Source organism: Protopterus annectens, chromosome 3.part0, assembly GCF_019279795.1.
Source record: "Protopterus annectens isolate FY-2018-M chromosome 3.part0, PAN1.0, whole genome shotgun sequence".
NCBI lineage: Eukaryota > Metazoa > Chordata > Ceratodontiformes > Protopteridae > Protopterus > Protopterus annectens.
The window spans coordinates 589582230-589607611 of NC_056731.1; the positions used below are offsets into that span (position 1 = coordinate 589582230).

The 25382-nt window shown below is 39.4% G+C and overlaps 1 protein-coding gene across 2 annotated transcripts in view; it reads right to left on the reverse strand.

The window, feature by feature from the left end:
* Positions 1-25382, reverse strand: part of STAC (SH3 and cysteine rich domain) — a 1460498-nt gene that overhangs the window by 19927 nt on the left and 1415189 nt on the right. For both annotated transcript variants that reach the window (XM_044064992.1, XM_044064993.1), the window contains exons 10-11: positions 14550-14601; positions 14328-14465 (exon numbers count right to left, since the gene is read on the reverse strand). In XM_044064992.1, the coding sequence (XP_043920927.1) occupies positions 14328-14465; positions 14550-14601 (190 nt within the window). The remainder of the gene's footprint in view (positions 1-14327; positions 14466-14549; positions 14602-25382) is intronic.

A 25382-nucleotide genomic window follows, 5' to 3' on the forward strand; every position in this document is an offset into this window, starting at 1 on the left:
TCACCCAATGGGTTGCTAACTGGCTTACTGATATAACCCACACTGTAAAAGTAGCCAACTCCAAATCCAGCTCCAGACAAGTGACAAGTGGAGTACCTCAGGGCTCAGTCCTGGGACAGCTCTTGTTTGGCATCTACTTCTCTGAAGTACAGGCCAACACTAAGGGACTCTGGCTCACAAAGTTCGCAGATGACTGCAAACTGGGGGCCATTATTAAATCCCCAAATGATGTGGATACTCTACAAAAGGGCCTTACAGAAACAGATGCTTGGTGCCAGAGCCATGGGCTCAAGCTCAATGCCAAGAAATGTATAGTTATCCCCTTTGGGAAAAAAACATGTATCCATGAATTACCATATAGGTGGCAGTACACTAAACACCGAAAGTATGATAAGAGACTTAGGGACACAGGTGGACAGTGGTCTCACCTTCGATAACCACATCACCACAACAGTCAGGAAATCCTTCTATGTGGCACACCTCATCACTAAGGGCTTTTCATCCAGAAAAAAGGAGGTCATTGTCCCACTGTACTCATCCCTCATTAGACCCATTATAGAATACAACGCCCCGTTTGGTATGTACCTCTCAAGAATTCTGCAACAACTGGAAAGGCCGCAGAAATACCTCACTAAAAGAATCACAGGCCTAAAGCAGATGCCCAACGCTGACCGCCTCAAAAAACTCCAGTTATACTCTGTCGCATATCGTCTACTCAGAGGCGATCTCTGCTTAACATACAAGGCCATGTCAAACCCAGAGCTGTTTGGCATGCTACACTTAAAGAAATCCCAATCCCTCAGAGCCACACGCTCCAGGGATCTAAACCTTGTCATCACAATAAACAAAACATGCTGGAGGGATAGGTTCCTGACCTAGAGACTCCCCAGACTCTGGAATAGATTGCCCATACATGTCAAACAGAGTGCCTCTTTGGCCCTCTTCAAAAGGAACCTTGACGATTGGATGGGAGAAAGGAAATTCACCCCAGGGATCACGTCAGTCGCCCTGCTAGACAGGGGTCCAGGGAAGTAAATAGTGTGGGAAGAAATAGCCAGGGAATTGTTATGGCTAGGCTTGTATAGGCCCTAGGGCTGATAACCTAGTACCAGCCTTTGAACCTATGCCAGACTTGCCACTGTCCGTTCCCTCCTACTATCCTCCCTCCTCTATGGATCTCAAATTCTCACCAACCTGCAAAAATCTGACCTAAACAACCTGGAATCTTGTTATAACAAGATTGCCAAATTCCCTACAAATGCCCTACACAGGACACACCACTGTTCTGTCCTCTCCCAATTACAATGCCTCGAACTCCCAAATCTTCTATCAACCAACTTATTATAATCCACAAATTAATAATCCAACCCACCAATTGTCCAGTCTTTCTAAGTTGGTTCAACCCACTAGGAATAACAGGACCCTCAGATCCTCAAATAAACTACTACTAGAGGTATCCCTCTCACACAACTATCATGGGGACTGTGTATATTCCCATAAGATTTCCAAACTCTGGAACACTCTAACCCAACCCATTACTAACTGTCCCCACTATCCTGAGTTTAAACAACCACTACTTAAATATCTAACAAACCACTGGCTCTGCTCCTGCCATACTCCTGGCTAATTCTACTAGTCACATCTTTCCACCCTCCTTCTAACTTAAATGTGTTTTCTCTTGCTGCTGTTTCTCTCTTACTGTCCATTCTATTCCTCTCTCTTATTTTCACCCAATGCATTTCTTATCAGTCACACTATTGTAATCTCCTAACCATGGCAAACTAGCTATTTCCCTATATGTGCTACATGCCTAATTATGTTGTTAAACTATATTTTTGGGCTACAATTCTTTCTATTTATTTTTAACTTTGGATAAATCTTATAGTTGAATTTACTGCTTGTAATAATTTCCACATGCTGTATACTGTACTGTATGTCTGGAGCTTTTCTCCCTGGGCATCCGCTTGAAAACGAGCTCCCAGCCCAGTCAGACACTTCCTGGCTAACAAATGTAATAAATAAATAAATAAAATTATCTCTACACCTCTCATAATTTCATTTCTCAATTTCCTAACATAAATGATACAGTATTTGTAGTCATCCTTGGCTTCCAATTGCAGTTTCCATTGAGCTTTGGACTTCCAGATGGTTATTTTTAGTTCCTTTCTTACCTTTTTGATAGTGTTTTAATGTGGCTAGATTTGTTGTAAGACATTAAAAGTTTTTATTATAGTGCTTGTTTATAATGATGGACCACCAAGGTTGTTTACTTTTACATTTCCTTTTATATTTGGTTCTAGTTGGGGCTTCTAATCTGTACAGCTATTTAAATATGAGTAGTTGAGGTCTTATTAGGTATGATATGATAAATTTAGATAACTTATCATGGAATTGCATGTTTACCATTGGGTTATAGTGGTTTTAAAGGATAAGGTTATTCATTTGTGATCTGACTTAACTAGATTTGGAGATACTACATGCATTGCACACTTGAAAGCTATGTAGCTGTGGACCAGGCCCAGAATGTTCTGGGTCATGGTTCTGATCAACTCTATGTTCTAAGGTTTGGAGGGGGGTTGACATAATAGTTAAGGTGATCACCTCACAGACACAAGGTAAAGGGTTTGATTCTCACCTTTGAAAGGAAACTGGCTAGGCTTAAAATGGCCCACAAGGGCAGCTAGCCTAGGAAAAAAATATTTCCAGGAATATTTGGATACACCCAGCATTAGAGGTAAGGTACTGCAGCTAATCAAACAATAAATGAAATCAATAAAGATATTTTGTTAAGGGTAATCAAAGAATACCACTGAGTACAAAAAAAGCTTCAGAGCATTTCCCCCAATATGGTGGTAAGAACTCTGGTGGCAATGCTAGGAAATAAACCAAACAACAACTATATAAAAAAAAAGAGGTGGAGAAATCCATACCCTGGCAACATCAAAAATTTACCACAAAAATAGGGGCAGTAGGGAGGGGATCTACAGCAACAGTACTCTATTTAAACATTTACTGTTTTACTTATACAACTGCACTGTGTTCAAACATAGATCACGGCTGTGTTAGCCTAAGCTATATGAGTAGATTACCATAGCTTGGGGAAGTAAAAGAAAAAAAGGAAGGAGGCCAGTAAACTAAGACTCCAGAAGCCCATGAAGAATGGTCCTAGCAAAGCCTGTTCCTTACCTAGAAATGGATTCCATGTTGGTGTCTCTAGAATACTTCTAGAGTCCACCACTTTCCAGAAAGCTACTGAAGAATCCAGCCCCTTGTGAAATAGGGTATAAGCCTGCCTAGAACTGACTTATTATGGTATGTATAACAAAAGTCAATAGCAGACACCTGGACATGGTCTGTTTTGAAACTGGTTGTCATTTCCTCTTACCTTTATAGGATACAGTCAGCTGATCAGATTTCCTGAAAGTTTGAGTTTTGTCTAGACAGTATCTGAGCTGCCTGTGGACATCTATGGCATGAAGGATCTTTTCTCCCTTGTTATATTCAAGAAAGAAAACTGGGAGATTAACAGTCTTGCTTAAAGTAATCTCTGAGATCACTTTAGATATAAAGGTGGAATCTGTTCTCAAAGAAACTCATTCTCTGTGGAAAATTAGGTAGGGTTGACTTACCATAAGAGCCTGTAACTCAGATACTTTAAAGAAGCAAAACAGTCTTCCAAGATAAGAACCTCAAGTCAGCTTCATGAGTTGGTTCAAATGGAGGCAGATAAATTCTCAAGCACAAAGTCCGATCCCAATGAAGAGCCAGGTTAAGCTGGTAGAGGAGTATATAACACTCCTTTTAAGAACTGTTTAATTTGAGCATTATAACAAATGAGGGGATCCAGAGGCAGTCATGAAGAAATGGCTTACAAATATACCTTGATATAGGAATACAAAAAGGGCACTGAACAGCAACTTACACAAATAATCCAGAACCAGGACAGCTGGGTCTGAAGAGGATGCTGATTTTTTGACTGGAACCGACAAGAACAATATTTCCACTTACCCATATATGCTTTTCTAACAGCAGGATTTCTAACCTGCTTTAGTACCCCCTGCACTTTCTTTTTAAAAGGAATCAAAATTGTATCATCCAGACAGTTAGTTCAAGAGTTTGTAGATTGGGGCATATCAAACATCCCCTTTTTGTGTGACTAAATCCAATTAATGAGGAAGCCTCATTGGACAAAAAGAAATGAAAGGAGGAAGAATAGTTGTGTAAAATCTTACCATAACCATAGCTGTCCTTTTGTTCCATGTTGCAGTGTTCATAACCTTTGGGTTACCCTCTGATTAGCTACCCAAATGTCTGGCCAGTCACTGCAAGGTATGTGGGACATCTGGCATTGGCAGTACCTCAGTCCCAGGATAGCTTCACAAGTCCCGTGTCATCCAATAAGGCATATATATATATATATATATATATATATATATACATATATATGTGTGTATATATATATATATATATATATACATATATATATATATATATATGTGTATATATATATATATATATATATATAAATGTGTGTATATATATATATATATATATATATATATATATATATATATATATATGGGTCTACTTTCATTCACTGAAAACTCATTTCACTGAATTTCAAACCACTCACACCAAATCGCATTTCACTGAATGTAAGTACTGTTGGGCAGATAGAACTTATATACCCTTTTCCCCACTGTAGTGAGATCCCAGAGTTAGTATATATAGCTACGGGGTGTGGGGGGCATAGCCCCCCACATTGGGGGGTGTGGGGGGCATAGCCCCCCTTATCTACTTTTGGTTTTATATTCTTAGCTTTCAGTGAAATGAGATTCATAAATATAAAAGCTAACTTAAACTAACCCCTACACCCCCTAACTATATATACTAACTCCAGGATCACACTACAGTGGGGAAAAGGGCATATCCATTTTATTTGCCCAACCGTACTTACATTCAGTGAAATGTGATTCGGTAAAATGAGTTTTCAGCTTTCAGTGAATGAAATAGACCCATATATAATATAGATATATATATATATATATATATATATATATATATATATACATATATACATATATATATATACATATATATATACATATATAGAGATATACTCATATATATATATATATATATATATATATATATATATATATATATATAAATATATATATGGGGTAGGGGTGAGGGATAAAACACTGCAACATGGAAGAGAAGGACATCTATGGTTATGGTAAGATTTTACACAACTATTCTATGTCCTTCTATTTCTATGTCGCAGTATTCATAACCTTTGGGTGAGTGCCAAAGCTCAAAGGGAAGAAGAAGAGGGTGGTGTGGAACTGTTTTCCAAGAACCCATGCAAGACTGCCCTAGCAAAGCCTGCTCTAGATCTGGAAATGTGGTCCAGTTTCTCTGGTGAAGGTATGAACAGATGCCCAGCTAGCTGCCTCTAGAATGGAAGCAGTGTCCAGCCAGCCCTTTGAAGAAGGCTCCAGATGAGGCCATGGCGCTAATGGAGTGGGTTTTAATTTTTCAGATTAGATGTTTGCCATGTTAGGTGTAACAAAAGGAGATGACCCTGGAAATCCAGGCAGAAATGGTCTGTTTTGTCACTGCTTATCCCAGAGCTCTGGGGTGAAAGGATATAAGCAATTTCTCTGCTCTCCTAAGGGACTTGTCTTGTCAACACAGAAACTTAGTTGTCTGTGAACATCAAGGGAATGTAGAACTCTCTCAATGTCAATCTGGGGATGTGGTAAAAAGGTGGGGAGGTGAATACATTGGTTCAGGGATGGCTCATTGACCACCTTAGGCATAATGGATGGGTTGGTCCTTAGTGTCACTGTATTCTTGTGGAAGATTAGAAAAGGTGGGGTGGCCATGAGGGCTTGGTGCTATGGCACTCTCCAGGCTAATGTCAGGACCACTAAAAGCACAGTCTTCCAAGTGTAGAATTTTAGAGAGGCTTTTGATGCTGCTTCAAAAGGAGCAACAGTGAGCTTCTCTAAAATGTAGTTCAGGTCCCATGGAGATGGAACTGGCCTCCTGGGGGGCCTGAGGTGCAGTACTCCCTTAAGGAATAATGTCACTGGAAGTTGGGAAGCAAGAGAAGGGTCAAGACAGCAGACAAACTGAAATAGCAGCCAGGTGGGCCTTAACAGAAGAATATGCCAACCCTGCTTGCAACAATTCACACAGGTAGGACAGCACTAAAGGGACCTCTCTTTGAAATGGGGTCTAGCTGTCTTTGAAGATACTAGATGGACACTAGGTGGAGAATCATTTCCATTTGGAAAAGTAAGATCTCCTAGTATTGGGTTTCCTGGCCTCCTGCAAGACATTAAGCATGTCCTCTGTGTAAAGATGTCTGAAAGGGATCAAAACTATCACCCACAGGGTTAGGTTCAAATATTCCAAGAGGGGATGGATTAGGGATCCCTTGTCCTGTGTGAGAAGGAATACTGTGTGAGAATGCAGACAAAGGGGGAACCAATGCTGTCTTGGCCAAAAGGGAGTCATCAACAAGATTTTTGGTTTGTCCTGCTGAATTTTCAACAGGACTTTTTGTAGCAGTGGGAAGGGGGGGAATGCATAGAGAAATATTCCCTTCCATGAGCTAGAAAAAGTGTCCTTTGCCCTTGCTAGGGGGCTGGGTGCCCTTGTACAAAAGAGTGGAAGTTGTCTGTGCAGAGTGAAGGCAAACAGATCTTTTTATGGTGTACCCCACTTGTGGACTATGTCCAGGAATATATCCCTGTGTATCATCCATTCATGGGATTGTGAAATGGACCTGCTCAAGGTGTCTGCCTGAGTGTTCTGAGCTGAGGGAATATAGACTGCCTGCAAGATGACTCCGTGTTGGGCCACCAATTCCCAGGCCTGGAGTGCAAGTCTGCATAACAAGTAAGATTTTCTTCCCTGTTTGTTCACATATCAGAGAACTGTAGTGTTGTCTGTGAACAACTTCAGGGGGCTTTGCTTCAGAATGTGGTAGAAGGCCCTCACAGCAAGGATGATGGCCCTCATTTTACTGATGTTGATGTGCTCCGATTTGAAGTGGCCTGTCCATGTGCCTTGCACCTTCAAGTTGTCCATAGCAACCCCCCCCAGCCCAAGCCTGAGGCATCTGTGGGCATCTCCTGGACTGCGGTGAGGGGTTGTAATGGAAGTCCTGGGTTGAGAGAGGCTTGATCCAACCACCAAAGGATCTCCTTTTTTAGGCATGGTAGGAAGGGAATGTTGTAGTCCAAGAGGTAGGAGTGTTGGTTCCATGTAGACCTCAACTACCACTGAAGTTTTTTCATGTGGAGTCTTGCCAGTGGCAACATGCGTATAGTGGAAGCCATATGTCCTAGGAGTCTGAGATATTGTCTTGTGTCATAGCAGAGGTGTGGAGGACAGACAGCAAGTATTGCTTCAGGCTTTCCACATTTTGGGGTGGAAGGAATGCCCTCATGACATCTGTCCTTATTCTGCACCCCAGGAAAACTTGGTCTTGGGAGGGGTTTAGTTTGGACTTGGGGAAATTGATGTTGAACCTCAGGGACTACAGGATAGAGATAACTTTTTGGAGATGAATGTAAAGGGAAATGCAGCAACCCGCCTGGATCACGAGGTCATACAGATATAGAAAAATATGTATCCCTTGGACCTTGCAATAGGCTACCACTGGAGCCAGACACTTGGTGGATACTCTTGGAGCAGTACATAAGCCAAAAGGCAAGGCAGAGAACTAAAAATGTGAGAAACCCACAGAGAAACATAAATACTTTCTGTAGTTGGGCCTTATGAGGATATATAGATAGGCATCTTTGATGTCCAAAGTGAACAGAAATGCCTGAGGCATTAGCAGGATGAAAAGAGTTTGGAAAGTAAGCATGTAAAATGTGGGTACTTGAAGAAAAAGTTTGAGTCAGAGAGATCCAGGATGGGTCTCCATGGGTCATCTTTCCTTGGGACTAGGAAAAGGAGTAAAAGCCCTTTCCCTTTTCTGACAGAGGGACAGGTTGGCTAGTCCCTTGAGAGAGGAGGCTGTCTAAGACTGTCTGGAAAAGGGGGGGGGGGTGGTCCTTCAGTGATTGTGGGAATGCCTCTTAAGGATGGAGAAATTACCCAAGTCATGAAGTAACCCTTTTCTATAATAGACGAGACCTACTTATCTGAGGTAATGCTTTGCCAGATGGGAAGACAGTGAGAGAGAGTCTTTGGGATAGGGGAATGGAATCCAGAGGTTGTGAAGGGGAAAGCAGGTTGTCACAGACTACCTGCCCTGTCCTGAAACTGAGGTTTCTGAGCTGGAGTCTGAGTAGGCCTAGAAGGAGGCTGCTGCTTCCTGGAGCTTTTTTAGCTTCTAGAATGAGGGTAGGAGCAGAATGTTGTGTTTTGGTGGGGTAATTCCTATGGAATTTAGGGACTGGAGACACAAACAAATGTTCTTATCTTGTAATTCCTTCCCCTTTTGCTGAAGAGTTTTGAAAGGCTCTGTCACTTTAGCCCCAAAAAGGGCAAAAGTTTCCAGGGGCGCATCCAGAAGTGCAGCCCAAATATCAACAGGTTTGGGGTTGGAGTCTCAGCCAAGAATACCTCTGCAGCATTATAGTTGCATCTCATTGAGTGTCTTGTCATTTGAGAGGACAAGGAGATGAGGCTAGACATTTGAGCCTTAGAAGGCAACTCTGAGAGCTTAGCCAAAAGTTTAGAAACATGGGACAAAAGGGCCAGGGCATACTTAGACGTGTGTGCCTGGTAGTCAGCTGCCTGAAAGCCAAAGTGGCAGAGGTGTATACTTTTTTGCCAATGCGTTCCATGGTCCTACTGCCCTTATCAGTGGGAAGAACAGAGGTGGAGGGAAGTAATCTGGAGGGCTTGTCTGCAGATACTAAAACAGTGTCAGGGTCTGTAACAGCGCATTTAATGAGACATTTGGCCCCTTCTGGTACCTTATAAAATCTATCAGGCTTCTAGGAGCTGGTGGTTGGGAATCAGGGTTTTTACAGGCTGCACTGAAGACATCCAAAAAAGCTGGTAAGACTGTAGGGATGGCAGAAGGTGAAGGGTTATCAATTTGTAAGAGTTCATAATACCTCTTTTAAACCTCAGACATTTCAGAGGAATCCCATTTTAAAAACTCTCTCATTTTAGAGATGTTTCACCAAAGGTGAGTCCTCTCCTGGAGAGTCTGCCTCAGCCGAGTCCTCCTTAGGGGAAGCATACCCAAGAGGGGAAGAAAACTGACAGGCATAGGAAAGGGAGTCCTCTGAAGAGGAAAAGGGTCTTCAGTCGGAGGCCTAGGGCTGATAACTGGAAGGGCAGCCAGAGGAAAAGCAGGCAGAGGAAAAGCAGGCATAGAAGGCCTAAGGGCTTTGAAGGCATTAAATAAGCTTTGACAGAAAGCTTGCTAATCAAGCAGGCTTTCTAAAGGAGTAAAGACATGTTTTGTCTTTTGTTTCCTTTTTAAGGAAGAGGTAGGCCTGGAGGTTGTGGGACCTAAGGAGGGCGTACGTTAAGACTGCTGTAAAGCAGTGGAAGGACCGGTCTGGGCATCCATTGTGAGCCGTGGTTCCCCCTCATTGTTAGCACCCAACATCTGCAAAACCTCCATGAACATGCTATCAGCCCTAGGTTCTGCAGCCTCCTGAATGGTAGCCGCTATAACGAACTTGGCTGGTTTCATACATTCCTCCAGGCAAACGTTGGCCACAGGGGAATGTTGGGTGGAGGAGATGCAGTAGTAGGTTCAGGCCTGGAAAATTGGCCTTTTTTGGTGGCTCGATGGTCTGACTGGACGGCCCTTCCATCGCCACAGCCAGAAGTTTAAGATGCTGGTTTTCTAAGCAGATGTTTAGGGCATGCAGATGGCTGCAAAAAGTCTTAGGAACGAAGGCCTGACAAATTGAGCAGGTTTTATGGTCGTGGTTGGGCCCCAGACAGAAAAAGCAGAGGTGGTGTGCGTCCTTATGGGGGATCTGACGGCACCTACACTTTCCTTTCCTGGATGACATGAACCTAAGCAGGCATGCAGTGACCAAAAAGAGAAGAAGAAAATGGCCCTAATGGGGTACTTATCTTAAATTCGAAGATCTGACAGCAGAGATGTCAGGAAGAGCTGATGTTCAACTGGTGGCAGAGAAGTTCTGGGGAAAGGTATGTGCAGACATCACCTTTCCTGGATGACATGAACCTAAGCAGGCATGCAGTGACCAAAAAGAGAAGAAGAAAATGGCCCTAATGGGGTACTTATCTTAAATTCGAAGATCTGACAGCAGAGATGTCAGGAAGAGCTGATGTTCAACTGGTGGCAGAGAAGTTCTGGGGAAAGGTATGTGCAGACATCACCTTTCCTGGATGACATGAACCTAAGCAGGCATGCAGTGACCAAAAAGAGAAGAAGAAAATGGCCCTAATGGGGTACTTATCTTAAATTCGAAGATCTGACAGCAGAGATGTCAGGAAGAGCTGATGTTCAACTGGTGGCAGAGAAGTTCTGGGGAAAGGTATGTGCAGACATCACTTTTATGGCCCACTCACCCTACGGCCAAGGTCAGATGTCCCACATACCTTTCAGTGACTAAAGCTTTTCTATACTGACCGGACATTCGGTTAGCTAAGCAGAGGATAACCCAAAGGTTATGAATACTGCAACATGGGAATAGAAGGACATCCATTGTTGCTTTGGCCAAAAGGAAAGCATCAACACAACTTTTGGATAATCCTTGATCTTTAGAAGAGCCCTGGCTATCAGTGGAAAGGGTAGAAAGCATACAGAAATATTCTTTTCCATGGGAATGAAAAAGCACCTGTTTTTCAGACCTGTTTGCAAGAAGTCCTGCAACAGAATTTCATTAGCTGTCTGCACTGAAGGGAGGCAAATAGATCTGCGTGAAGTGTTTCCCATGGCTGGATCAATTTTTGGAAGATGCCATGATGACGTTTCCATTCATGGGTACAGTTTAAAAGGAAAAAATATATATATTTTTTATTTGTTTGTTTTAATTAAAACCTGAGCGCTGTAGTGCTCTGTGCAGGCAGGGTAAAACTGTAGGAACTCTTTGGTACATTTGTAGCAAGCAGTTTACAGTAGTTTAAAAATATGTGGAAGGATGGCCGGGGGTGGCTTATTACAAGCAAAGTTTTTTTTTTTTTTTTTTTTTGCCCGAAGAGCTGAGGGGTATGGTGTCGGTTTGTGTAACCTGCACAGGATTCTGTGTGAGCCAACTATGCATCTGGTATTACCACAGAGACTGGAGTATGCTCCATAGGCAGGCCGAGGAAGAGACATTGAAAGCAGGAAACCAAGCCTGGATGAGTTTGTAAAGTGTTAAGGTAGAGTATAAGTGGTTGTGAAGTTAAATAAGCCACTGAGAATCCCCTTAACACAGTATCCTGCCCCAAAGACACAAGAATTTATGCAGTAAGTAAAATTTTTGTCAGAAGTAAAACTTTTCCTCACAGAAAGTCCACGCAAACATTTATACAATAATTCCCTTAGAAATGCAATGACAGTTTAAACACTTTCATTTTCACAGAAAAGACTCAATTTTTCTTCCAAAATAAGTGTAAGTGAAAAGCTTTCTCAATGGGGAATTAGTTGCCCAGCTCTTGTCATTAATCAAGCAACAGTTTCACAGGACCAACTGAAGAAGCAGTTTTCAGCAGCAAAAAAGCTCTGAAGCTTCTAAACTCCAGCTTTACTTTTATGGCTCTCTGCTTAAGTTCCTGACAGTTGGAGTGGATGGAAGGTACCATTAACATTGTGAGTTGTAGTGGGAATAGGACCCATACAGCAATAATGATCTATAATTGAACATCTGTTAAATTCATAGAAGTGAAAAGATAATATTTGCTGTCAGGAGTCAAACACAAGATCTTCAGCGTACCATGCTGGCATCACTGCTGCTGGACCAGCAATAGCCTCCAGATGGAATGATGTTGAGTTTTCCCATATTGGTCTTATCCTTTTAGCTAGGAACCCACTTACTGTAGTGATTAAGTTCAAATTACAAATATGTATACACACACACACACACACACACACACACACACACACACACACACACACACACACACACACACACACACACACACACCTCTGTTTACACAGTGTAAGAATCATAGACCTGAAAGTCTAATATTAAGTCTCATTTGGGACTCAAATCCAAGTTGTGTGTGTGTGTGTGTGTGTGTGTGTGTGTGTGTGTGTGTGTGTGTGTGTGTATGTATATGGGTATCTGCCATCACTTTGGCAAACATTCATGGGGGTTTACATGCAAGTCCTAATGTCTCCCCCTTCAGTGGCTGACGTGTGTTGTTATACAACAGTGCTGCAATGTCTCCCTTCTATGGGTGGATGCAAACTTTCATACCTGTTGTGGGGATGATAAAGTTAACCCCCCCATTCGAATACTATTGCAAAAGCAGCTTGGAAGAAGCCAAGTACACTTGCTAGCCCCAACACTGCAAGGTATTCTATCATCAGCAGCAAGGTCCATGGACCAGTAACTCCCACCCACCACTGCCTGGCTCTTCTGAAACCCGAACGGAGTCAGGGCTCAATGCTTCTATGCCCCAAAGTCAAGCTAGTATTCTGCAGTTTAAATGCATACATTTTACCATAAAATTACATATTTTGATTTTTGCTGCTATTTACAATGAAAAATATTTTAACATGTGGATATGCATTTTTATGTTTTTATTTTTTAGTTTGATTTTTTTGCATTATCCCATTAAAAAAAAAAGAGTAAGATTGCATGTTTTAGACCAAATGCTCAAATGACTATGACATAAAATGGTGTTAGCTTTAAATACATGTATTGTTGTTTTCTATAAACTTATTGGAAATCCTTAGTAAGTGTCACATATGTTAGGAACTTATCCCAAACTTTGTGTGCTGTAGGGTTGCCAACATTCACTTCATAACGCTTGCAAAACATTCTGAGTGCGTGTGTGTTTGCGTGTGTGCACATGTGTATTACTATAGCTCTCTATCTCTCTATACACACACACACACACACACACATATATATACATATATATATATATATATATATATATATATATATATATATATTTATATGCTAGAGGCATGTGCATGCAGGATGATAGCCATTAAATGTGAAATGGTATAAAGCAATTGACTGAGCTAAAGACAAAAAGTACACATACATTTTGCTTTGTTTAAGGCAATAAATATACCCAAGACTGAAGGTGAAGTGGATGATTTGTGACTGGACTACTATCAAAGTAAATAAACAAACAAGCAATAACTAACTAGCTAAATAAAATAAGTCATGGACCTATTGTGTGTACAAAGACCCCACCTCCCTTAGGTGTGTTCTATTTGTTGGTTATAACGATTTAGCTTCATAATGAGTAGTGATGGTGACAGACATTTCACAAACATATTTCTTATCATTCGCAACAGATAGAACAACCCGCCTTTCTCCAGGATCATTCTTTCAAGCATTTAGTGTAAGATATCTGGACAAAGCTAAAAGTAATGGGGGAGGGGAGCAAGTTTTCATTATTGCTCATATAAACCTGGAAGGTTGCCAAAGTAACAAGTTTTGCATTGGAATGTGTTTTTTCTATGATATGAAATTTGACAGTTCAATATCGCTCATTATTTATTGACTTCAGTCCTCAGTAAATTGCCAGAAATCCAAACGTCTTATGAGAAATAGACAAAAGCTATGAAACACAAGTCTGTACATTATGTGAGAATCTGGACTGCTGAGAGGTATACCCAGAAGAGGTACACTGGTGTTGGCTGATCATTCTCACCCTTTATGGTCAGCTCTTCCAATCTCTAATCGGCTAAGCAAATTCTAGTTGTTAGGATCATAGTTGTGTCTCTCTCCCTCTAGGCCATGAAGCAGATATTTTTTTTTATTTTTAATCATATATGTTAAATGGAAATTTGAACACACAGTTCTACTTCATTTTTCTAATCTGACATATACCTAGATACATTTTTGTTATAGCTTTGTATCACTTTCTCTTTACATAATGTTATCATCCCTAACAAATCATTTGTGAAATTAAAGCAATATATTTTCTTGTGGTTTCTGAATTATTCATTAATATGTCCTTTCTGACTACAGAGGTAATTTGCAGTAATCCCATGGTTTACCTTTAGATTCTACTAATAGACTCTAGATGTTTGGATTATATGAGATGCTATAATCCCATGGTTTATCTTTAGATTCTACTAATAGACTCTAGCTGTCTGGACCATAGGTTAGTAGTGAAATATGGTTTATTGCAAAATTATCATAATACTTTATTATTTATGTTGCAGACTGAAGGTAAATTTCACTGACCTGTCCTTCTTTAATAGTTATTTGTCCCTGCTCTTTGCAGCCAATGTATGTTCTAGTGCATCTGAAAATTCTTTCTCCAGCTCGAACTCTCTGGACAAAGTTAGCAGGGAAAAAGCCTACTCTGTCTTCAACTTTACCCTAAAAGTTAGAAAAAAATGACAGCTGATGAAAAAAGGAATCAGTAAGTTTTAAACCTGTGAAACTTAAAATTAAGCAAATTACCTTCCACCAGTCTTCATTGGATTCATCTAGAAGACAAATCCTGTCACCCGGCCTACAATAAGAAAAGACATTTAGATGCCATAAGATATTCGGAGCATGATCAATGAAATATAAATCATCAAATTCAGTGTTGATATCATACATTCACATATTCACATATCAGCCTAAGAGCATTACATGCATGAACTGTAGTGGGTTACTACCATGTATGAAGTGTCGGGAATGAAGACTGGCATATGCAACTTAGAGATCATACCTTCTTCCTAGAAGGAATGGATTTATGTTTACAGTTACCCCATGTGGAAACAGGAAGCATCTGGGTGCCTCGTTCAAGAGTGAAATAAATAGCGATTGGAAGATTGACCAGTAGATGGGTGTAGCAGTGGCAGTACTCAGACACAGCACCAAACTGTACTGTGAAACAAGTCAGTTTCAGTTTGATTGTCACTCTATATCTCTATCCTCTACCAATGATCATGAAATTTGAAAAGTCACGAAAATTAAGAAATCACAGAAATCAGTGGCAGAAATTTCTTTCTTTTCCAGTGCAGTTGTCTCACTGTCTGTGATAAAGAAGGAGAACATTCTGGGAGGATCACATGCTATGGCTACTGTTTCTCAAATCTGAGAAACCTTGGTTCAGGTGCTTTGGGCTTGTAGTGAAGATGTTCCCGTGGTGCCTGCCACTACAAGTGTAACAGATGTTGTCCACTGGGATGATACAATGGGGTCAAACTATCGCAGATTAGAAGGATTATATTTATTTATTTACTAACTCATTTATTTGAATTTATTAATAGAGGTAGAATACTGATCCATATAGACTATCTAAAGGCCTGCCACAGAATACTTGCTCAGAATATGTACCTGGCAAAGATAATATAAAGTTTACAGGAAAACTGTTTATACAGTATAAAATCAATATATAGATAAACTAGATAAAAATACATACAGAAGGCCTAACCAGAGTGGATAGACCCCTTGTGTAATAAGTGCTATCAAAAGTAGAACATAATACATTTAAAAAATACAATAATCAAACATACTAAAATAAAAAGAAAAGTACAAGACCTGAACATATAAATGAATATACATTTCATCTCCTTACATTTGTATATCTAATTTATTAGTAACTGACTAATACAATGAAAATTAAGAAGGGGACACAAGTACAAAATTATAAAAAGTAACTCTGTAGAAGTCACCACTTAACTGAGTAACATATTTACTTATTTATACCTGCAAGCCAGCACGTAAAACTCTACTGCCAGTCATTAGCGGACCGGAGTTCCGCTGTGGCGACCCCTAACCAGGAAAAGCCGAAAGACACAAACAAATAATAACTGACTAAAGCAATGCATCTAAGTCAGGATGGAAAGAAGGAAAACTGGGGAGAAATTACAGGTTGCATACATTTTGATAGAAAAAATAGATGTAAATGTTGAGAAAAAAATGAATACATGGATGATTCTTTATGGGGTAGCTTCCTTGCAAATAGTTTCATTTGGCCAGTTCAAAGAGATTATATAGGATTTACTACACTTTAGAATGGCAGGAAGGGATTCTCTGTGGGGGGCAGCTAGTACAGAGAAGCTGTGATTTCTAAAGGAAAGTTTGTAATAGAGAGTTCAAAGTGACGGTGTGTTGTTTGGAAGGGATCTTAGGTTGCAGTGAGAAGTTCTGATTGTAAATCCTACTGGTAAATAAGGTGAAAACATTTATTTTAAAAATACTGTAAAAAAGGCAATCCAGGAGGAGGTAAATACTTTGTTGGACTGCATGCAGTTTGACTTTGCCTAAGACTAAACAGTTGTGTTCATAATAAAGGATGAGTGATGAAACAGCAGATTTTGTTAGCAATTAATTGAAAGCAATGATGATTTTTCTTGATGTTACTACTAAAAGGGGAAGGCCATATATGAACTGATAATGTAGAATCTGTTTTGCAATGAGTGATGAGTACTTCACGGCCATGAAATGCAAAATCCTCCAGACCAGAATATATATATTATTTTTAGGCTTATCTACCTCAGTATTGATGATTCAATATATGATTAAGCCATACACCTAGGAACCTGAAAATGTCTGTAGTTTCTGTACTATCTGTGCTGTTAAATGGCATCTACCAATTTTGGCACCTAAACCTACTTTTGTTTGGAGTCAAATAACATTACTTTTGCATTGCTAGCGTTATGTATGTGCTTGAGCTGCACAGAAATGAGCTAAGAGGAAAGCAAAGTAGAGGATGAATACCTCATGTTTATGTTAAGGGGTTGCATAGCTAAAAATGGCCATATTATATACATACATAAAAATGTTTATTTTGGGCAATTAAGAAGGAAGTCTAATTAAAAATAAGGAAAAATGGAAGGGAGAGAGTAATGACCCTTGAGGGTCCATTTTATAAAGAGATGCAGAGCCTGAGAAGGACAAGTTAACATTAACTAGGAAGTTAATGTTTGAAGTAAACTTTTTTATTTCAGATTATACCTCATCAAAATAAGTTATGTCTCACCAAAGGGAAAGCCTTGGTGACTTCAATGAAAATAGCATTTATAAGAATCTCTTTACTGAAATGAATTAGGATATTATCAGTGCTAGCCACTTGGTGGTGTAAACCTTGGCTCTTGATGATTGTCACAGCTGAAGTGACACCCTGGCCCCATGTGCAAAATTGGAAAAAAGGGGTTGTTGATAGATTGATGGATGGATGGATAAATGGATGGATGGATTACCAGAAAGAGTTTAGATTGCTGCTACTGTATGCCTGTCAGTCCAGAAACCCTGGCGATTAGAAAGGAAATAGCACTGGATATAGGAAGAAAGTTGAAAATAAATTATCTTCTCAACAAGTTCTCCAAAGGCAGGAAGAATTTTAAATTGATCTAAACTGGAGGTGTTTTTTTTTTAAGTTGGTCTATTAATCTGGATGAAGAGATATACATTTTATTTTAAAGATAATTTTCATATATAGTGGAAAGGCGACAAGGAGTTATTTGCAAACTGAAAGGAGTCAGAAGTGGAAATGGTCTTAACTAGTAGAGTTATCACAAGTGACTGAATCTAAACTTTTCTTTTCTCTCCTTATATAATGAACATAGAATAGAGATAGGTACAGGAGGTTTAGAAGTATATCTCCTAGATGAGTAGTGGAGAAGTCTTGGATATTGTATGGGGTAGTGGAATTAGCTTGGGGAAACATGGTAAACCTTTAAGGAAGGATTTGTAATTCCTAGTGGATTTTTGGACAAAATTTCTTAAAATAATAAATCTGTTTAAATCAGTTTTACATGCTGATGTTTTTTCTGTTAAGGTCAGGTTTTGTTTTTGAGTTCAAGTAGCCCTTTTAACTCAAGGCTTATTAAGCTTTTATTAATCATGTAAATAAGAGAAGGTATTTAACCAGGAAGTCAAGAAGAATGGATATTACGAAGCTGATTGATGTATCCGGATTTGAACATTAAGAACAGAGGAACAGTATATAAAAATAAAGTGGGTTTTCAGTTTAATGATATTGTGTTGAGATCTACCAAGTAGTTGTAATGTGGTTAGTGACAATGAGAAGGGATAACGATCAGTGAGGCTTGGGAATCTGCTGGATAAGATGGAGTTTGGAATAATTGTTGTTACAAAGTCCAATGAGGAGCTTTTCTCTAACCTTAGTTTGGAGCATATTGGCTCTTTGCTTTCTTGCATATGGCTGAGGTCAGCACAAAATTCCTTTATTTCATTACTCAAAGGGCCAAGTTAAGTATTAACACTGAAGTATTCTATCATGATGGAGGAGAAGTGTGGAATGATGTGGGATATTTAATTTCATAACATTTTGCACTTACTTTTTACTGGGATGTAAGTATGATATTGACGGGTAGACTCTATGATGCGTCCTTGAAGAAAACAACACAGTTAAACAGTTTTGGCTGTGTTCGTTACTGTTGTCATCCTGCTTGTGAACAGTCAGAATATTGTATAACTTATAGAAGAAGATCATTGTTCATATCCCTGTTTTTACTACAGTCCTGGCATGGGATACACATGAGTAGCTTTAAGGTAGTGATGGAAGTCAGGAGTATTGATCTTTAGACAAGATCCAGGATTAGTGTTGTGTGTAATGAGGTAGTCGTTAAGCTTCTTATCTTTGCTGTTTCTATTTACTGTATTTAGATTGGACATTTTAAGGCAGATGAATGAGATTTGAGGTAAATATACTTTAGATGTCTTGGTCCTTGACTGTGTTCAATATTGCTGGTTAGAATAAAAAGAAGTATCAGTATTTAGTAGAGATGGCACAATTAATGTTTTTAGATGTGATTTATACTTCTTTTGATCATGACACTTGAAATTTTTAAATGGCATAGTTAGGATTACGGAGGGATCTAGTTTGATCAGTATCAATTCAAAGGGAATGAAGAAAGGGTGTAAAAGTGTAAAATTGGTAGTGGAGCTATTGAAGGAATGTGCTGGGACTGATAAAATTTGCTGAGGAAATTTCTTTGATAAAATTTGTTTTGAGAGGATAGTATTAGTCTGAGAATCTATGTGATCTAAAAGGAGAATTACCCAAATATCAGTGACAGCTAATGAAGTAAATGGTCACATTGTTTTGTAGAAGTCACAGAACCAGTACTGTTGAATCCCGAGTATCATCTTCTGAAAAATGAGAGCAAATAAAAAAGTTACAAATAAAACAATATTTAATTCAAATGAGCACTTTCGCCCACAAAGACTTTTTCAAAACTGAATGCAAACAGCAGAATCACTGCCTTAAATGCAAAAGCAGAGTCATTTACAACGGGCATAAAATAATAAAAAAAAAACAGTAACACTAGTTACCAAATAAACACTCCTGTCATAACAAGAATAAAATTAATGATATAAAATATTAAAAATAATAAAAAAATTAAAGCTGTTAAAATTATCACAAACCAATGAATGCTTAAATAAAGTGACTGTGGTATAGCCAGGGGTATTTTAAATATTTGGAGAGAAAAATCTTATCAGTGACTGTTGTATATGCTAAAGATACTAAAGCAAGAATGTGTCTTTTCTTGGTTGCAATACATCCAAGCTTTATACCTTAACAAGGTAAGACAGGCTGGAAAGAAGCAATTTAAAATTAATATAATGTCTGAATTTGTGCTGCAGGATGTGGGCTGTAAATGTGTACAGATCATATTATACATAGACTTAAGATAATACTTTTGCTGTTTTTACGCAGGGTGGATGTCTAGATTATGTCCTTAGTTCAAGCTATAGACACATAAACAAGAAAAAATGAAGAAAGGCATGGACACTGCAGTTTTCTTTTATTAGGTTCATAGGATGATACTAGGCTATTGGCTTGGAGGCCCTTATGAGCCTAGCCAAGAATTTCACCCATGTTCCCACAAAGTCAGCACCTGTTTTCCCTGTCCAGCAGGGACACAGGTGGGATCTCAGGGGTATATTTTCTGTTTCCCATCCAGTTGTCCAGGTTCCTCTTAAAGAGGGCTAGTGAGGTACTCTGCTTGAGATGGACAGGAAGTCTATTCCACACTGGGACACAAATCTAGCCCACCAACAAGTTCTATTAATGTCACAGACCAGGTTGAGACCTTGTGTGCAGGTTATGCGAGTGGAGTTTGACTTATGGATATGCAGCAATTCCATCAAGGCTGAGTTTGAGATGGCCTTGTATGCCAGACACAAGTAGCCTCTGAGCAGTCTGCATGAGACTGAGCAGAGGGACAGGGCTTTTAGCCTATCTGTATTGGACAGGAGTTTGAGACCCTGGATTTTCCTGATCAGGAACCTCTGTGGTCTCTCCAGCTGCTGCATGTGCTTGGCAAGGTACATGATGAAGGGGGCATTGTACTCGATAATGGATCTGATAAGGGAGGAGTACGGGGATGCTATGACCTCCTTGTTCCTGGATGAAATACCCTTACTTATGAGGTAGGCCATGTAGAAATCCCATGGTCAAAAGTCAGGTTGATATCAACCTAGGTGCCCAAGGCCCTCACTACTGATTGCCTGGTTAGTACATTGTTATTAATGTGATAATTAGTGGGGACACCATTTTCCCCAAAGGGGATAATAATTCATTTCTTGGTATTCAGTTTGAGGCCATGCCTCTGACACCAGTCATTAGTTTGGTTAAGGCCCTCTTGGAGGATGTTCACATCACTAGGGGAATTTATGACACTGCCCAGCTTGCAGTCATCTGCACAGACCATTGGTTTTGGCTTGCACTTCAGAAAAGTATATCCCAAACAGTAGAGGCCCCAAGACCAATCCTAGGGGTATGTTGCTTGTTACGGGTCTACTACTAGAGATGGTTTCGCCTATTTTGACTGAGTGGATTCTATCAGTGAGCCAGTTAGCTACCCATCTGGTAACATATGGGTTGATTCAAAGAAACTTTATTGTCATTTAGGACCACACAAGTGCAGCCTAAACGAAATTACAAATGTCAGCTCACGAGAGAAATACAGTGCAAACAACAAAGATACAGCAGTAGCAAAGAATAACATAAGAAAGAAAATAACAACACATATGACATTGTAAGGTAGTTCATATTACATGAACACACTCAATACCCTTATCCAGTGACAAATAATAAATAGCCACCACCAAACCCCTACACTGTTAAGAGAGAGAATAAATATAGACTAGTGAATAGCAGCTGTTTAGTTACCATATTGCACTTGATAACCTTAGACATGATTCAGTATAACCATCATATTGTATAATAGTAATGCTGGCAGTAATTGCTCAGAGAAGCAGGATTAAAAAGAGGCTTCAATGTATCAGGTATTATGGTTGGTGCCTGTATTAATGTCTCACAGCTGTAGGATACAAACTGTTCCTGAATCTGGTAGTCCTACAGCAGAAGCTGCTGTACCTCCTTCCAGACGCAAATTGTATGAAACAGTTGTGGGCCAGAGGAGTCTAATCAGCAAGTATTTTATATGTTCTCTTTCTTGCTCTTGTAAAGAAAAGCTCCTGAATAGAAGGATGGTTTGTGCTCAAGATTTTCTCAGCCACAGTCGCCACCCCCTGTAGTTTCTTCTTCTCAGCAACTGTGCAGTTGTCGAACTATGCTATGAAGTTGCTAGTGAGGATGCTCTCGATAACTCCCCTGTAAAAAGTGCTAAGAGCAGACAGTGGGAGCCTGGCCTTTTTGAGCTTTCTCAGGAAGGGAAGCCTCTGTTGAGCCGTCTTGACTATATGGTTGGTGTTAGCAGCCCAGGAGAGGTCATCAGAGATGTGAAGGCCCAGGAACCTTGTTGTTTTGGCTTTCTCTACTACCTCTCCTTTGATAGTGAGTGGTTGGTGAACTGTTGCCTTTCTCCTGAAGTCCGTAATAATTTCTTTGGTCTTATTAACATTCAGGTGCAGATTGTTTCTGTCACACCAGGCAATCAAAGTGTTCATCTCATCCCTGTAGTTATGTTCATTCCCACCACTAATGAGACCCATGACTGTGGTATCATCAGCAAATTTTATAATATGGTTTGACTTATGTTTTGCAGTGCAGTCATGGGTGAGGATGGTGAAGAGCAAGGGGGTGAGCACACAACCTTGGGGAACACCAGTATTCAGGACTATGCATTGAGAGGTGTTGTTTCCAGTGCATGTCCACTGGGGTCTAGAAATCAGAAAGTCAAAAGTCCAGTTACATAGATGCATGTTTATTCCAAGGCTCACGAGCTTATCCACCAGTTGCATTGGTATCACAGTGTTGAACGCGCAACTGAAGTCGATGTACAGCGGCCTTACATAGCTGTTCCTCCCTTGTAGGTGTTTTAATGCAAGGTGTAGTGCGACAGATATAGCATCCGCAGTCGATCTATTTGCCTGGTATGCAAACTGGAGTGGATCGAAGGACTTACACAGACTCACAGATAGATGTTTCTTCACAACCCTCTCAAAGCAGTTCATGATGTTTGAGGTTAAGGCAACCAGTTTGGAAGTCATTGAGGCAGGTAGGGTTAGTTTTTTTCGGAAGTGGGACAATACTTGTTTCCTTGAAACACGAGGGAATTTTCTCCATACCAAGGTTGATGCCTTGTTGGGGGAGTTTATCAATTATGCCCAAGTGGGGAATAGTGTCAAAGGCTTTGGCTAGGTCAAGGTAGGTGGTGTGCACTGTTTTACCCTCATCAATGGCTTTGGTGACTGTTTCGAAGAAAGTGATCAAGTTTACCAGGCATGATCTCCCTTTGACAAAACCAAACTGTGTGGGATCAAGTGTTTGGAGGTTGCCAATGTCCGTGTTTATAAGGTCCATGATAATGGGTTCCATGGCCTTGCAGATCAGACTAGTTAGGCTGATTGGCCTATAATTGCCTGAGTTGACGGACGCTCCACCTTTGTGCAGAGGGATGGCAGTGGCTGTCCTTCATTCTGCTGGAACAAAGCCGTTAATCAACTATTTTGTCCATTAGCAAATTCTGTCAATGGGAGACAAGAAATCTACACGTGTAAGCAATTCACCAAGTGTAAGCAGTTAACAATGAGAAGTCTGAAAATTGTGTTCAGAGAGATTTACAAAATTATTTTATGCATCTGCAGAGTTACCTGCTTTTTCTCAACTGCTTTTATTTGAAAATGAACTGTCTGCAGGTACAATCAATCATAAGAGATCCTAACACTCTATTCTGATAGAAATGACAATCATAAGAGATCTTAACACTCTGTTCTGAGAGGAATGGCAAAGTACAATGCAATTTGAATTTGCATGTTTTTTTTGTGAGTGTTTTCATAGAAACAAAATGTCTTGGAAAATGTGACAGGTACAAATTGAAATGATAAAAAGCAATTGCATTAGAGATCAGCCTGCCAAACATTAATGTGTGTATCTAAGCTAAAAGTTTGAATTATGCATTCAAAAGAACTTTCATGTATAAAGGGGCAGCAATAGATGTCTATCACAATGATCACTCTGTGTACATTATCATGGAATGTAAAGGACCTAACAGATATAGATAAAAAGGAAAGAGTATTGGAATTATATTAAAGATTTAGGAAGCAAATAGCAATGTTGCATGAGACATTTCTGGAAAGAAATGAGCATCTGGCTTTGACAAGCAAAATATGTTAGGGTGGACATTGAGCAGATTATCGGGGACAAAGGAAAACGAGACTAACAGTAGTGAAGGGCTCCAATAGTGATAAAAGAGGAAGGAAAGACAATAATGGCAGATTTTTGGCAGTAAAGGGGTATTAGCAGTGGAAGAGGATTATGTTGGCATGTATTTATATTCCATGAAAAACTGCTATTATGGAGCTTAAGAGAATTTTGATAGAAATAATCAACATTCAGAAGGGAATATTATTTATGGTGGGAAATAGAACTTCATTTGCAATAATCCTGATATTTCATGGGGAAAAAAGAAGGGAAAGTATAAGAAACAAAGGTGGATTTCAGAAGAAATATATTTAAATAGTTGGTATGGAAGATGTGAATTCAGTATTAGGAACTCAACAGAATTTACTTATTATTCCCAAGGTGCAATAACTGAACTAGACTAGAGAGAAATATATCGCATAGGAGCATGTGCTACTTAAAGCTTTAACAGAAGTCCACTTACACCAATATAAACTAAGAAAAAGATGCAGGGTAATAATGAGACGCAGGCACATTCATACTAGATTGTTAAAAATCAGACACAGGCACATTCACACGTGATTGTTAAAAATCAGACAGGCACATTCACACGTGATTGTTAAAAATTAGACACAGGCACATTCACACGTGATTGTTAAAAATCAGACACAGGCACATTCACACGTGATTGTTAAAAATCAGACACAGGCACATTCACACGTGATTGTTAAAAATCAGACACAGGCACATTCACACGTGATTGTTAAAAATCAGACACAGGCACATTCACACGTGATTGGTAAAAATCAGACACAGGCACATTCACAAGTGATTGGTAAAAATCAGACACAGGCACATTCACACGTGATTGTTAAAAGAGAGGAATTTAAGGAAAGGACAGTGGGAATGATATGAAAGTTACTAGGGAAGATAACATTTTCTTCAGAAGGGATAGTTAATGAGTAGGATAAAATGAAAACAGAGTTTAAAAACAGGGTAGAAATAAGAGCACATGGGAAAGAAGTATTAAGAATGACAAACGATAACATTTTGCACAATAAAGGGAATCTCACAGGAAAACAAGAGGAGCAAATGCAGAGAGCTAAACAAAAAAAAATAAGGGTGTATTTGACAACAACTCCAGAGCACAAAAACTTTTAGCATAACAGCTTAGAGAACAGAAAGTAGAAAGGCTTGTCACTAACCTTAGGGAGCCTCTGAAAGAAAAATAACCAGAGAGTCTATAATGGGATTAGAGATATTTCAAAATATTATGAACATTTGTATAAAGTAGGGGGAATGTAGAAAGCAGGAAAAGGTACAAATGAACATATTTAACAAAAAATGTAATTATGCCAAGGTTAGATGAAGATGAATCAACAATTCATAGCTAAGATATTAAGAGATATATAAGAAACAGCAATATATAAAAAAAACAACAGGAATGTCTCCAGGAACAGACAGTATTCTTGTGGAAGTTTGGAAGCTGGGAGGAATGAAAATGAAAAATGTCTTTATCAAGTATTTTAAAGACACGGAGAAGGGTAGGTTGGTGGGTGTAAGGTAAATACTAACATCTTGAAAGAATGTTGTCATGTCATGGCAATATTACACAAACACGGTAAACATCAGATCCAGTTCATATAGATCCATTTCAATTTTAATCAATGATTAAAAGTTGCTAAATTTATTCTAGCTAAGATAATAGTAAAGGTGTTGTCAAACGGATAGAGATTAATCAA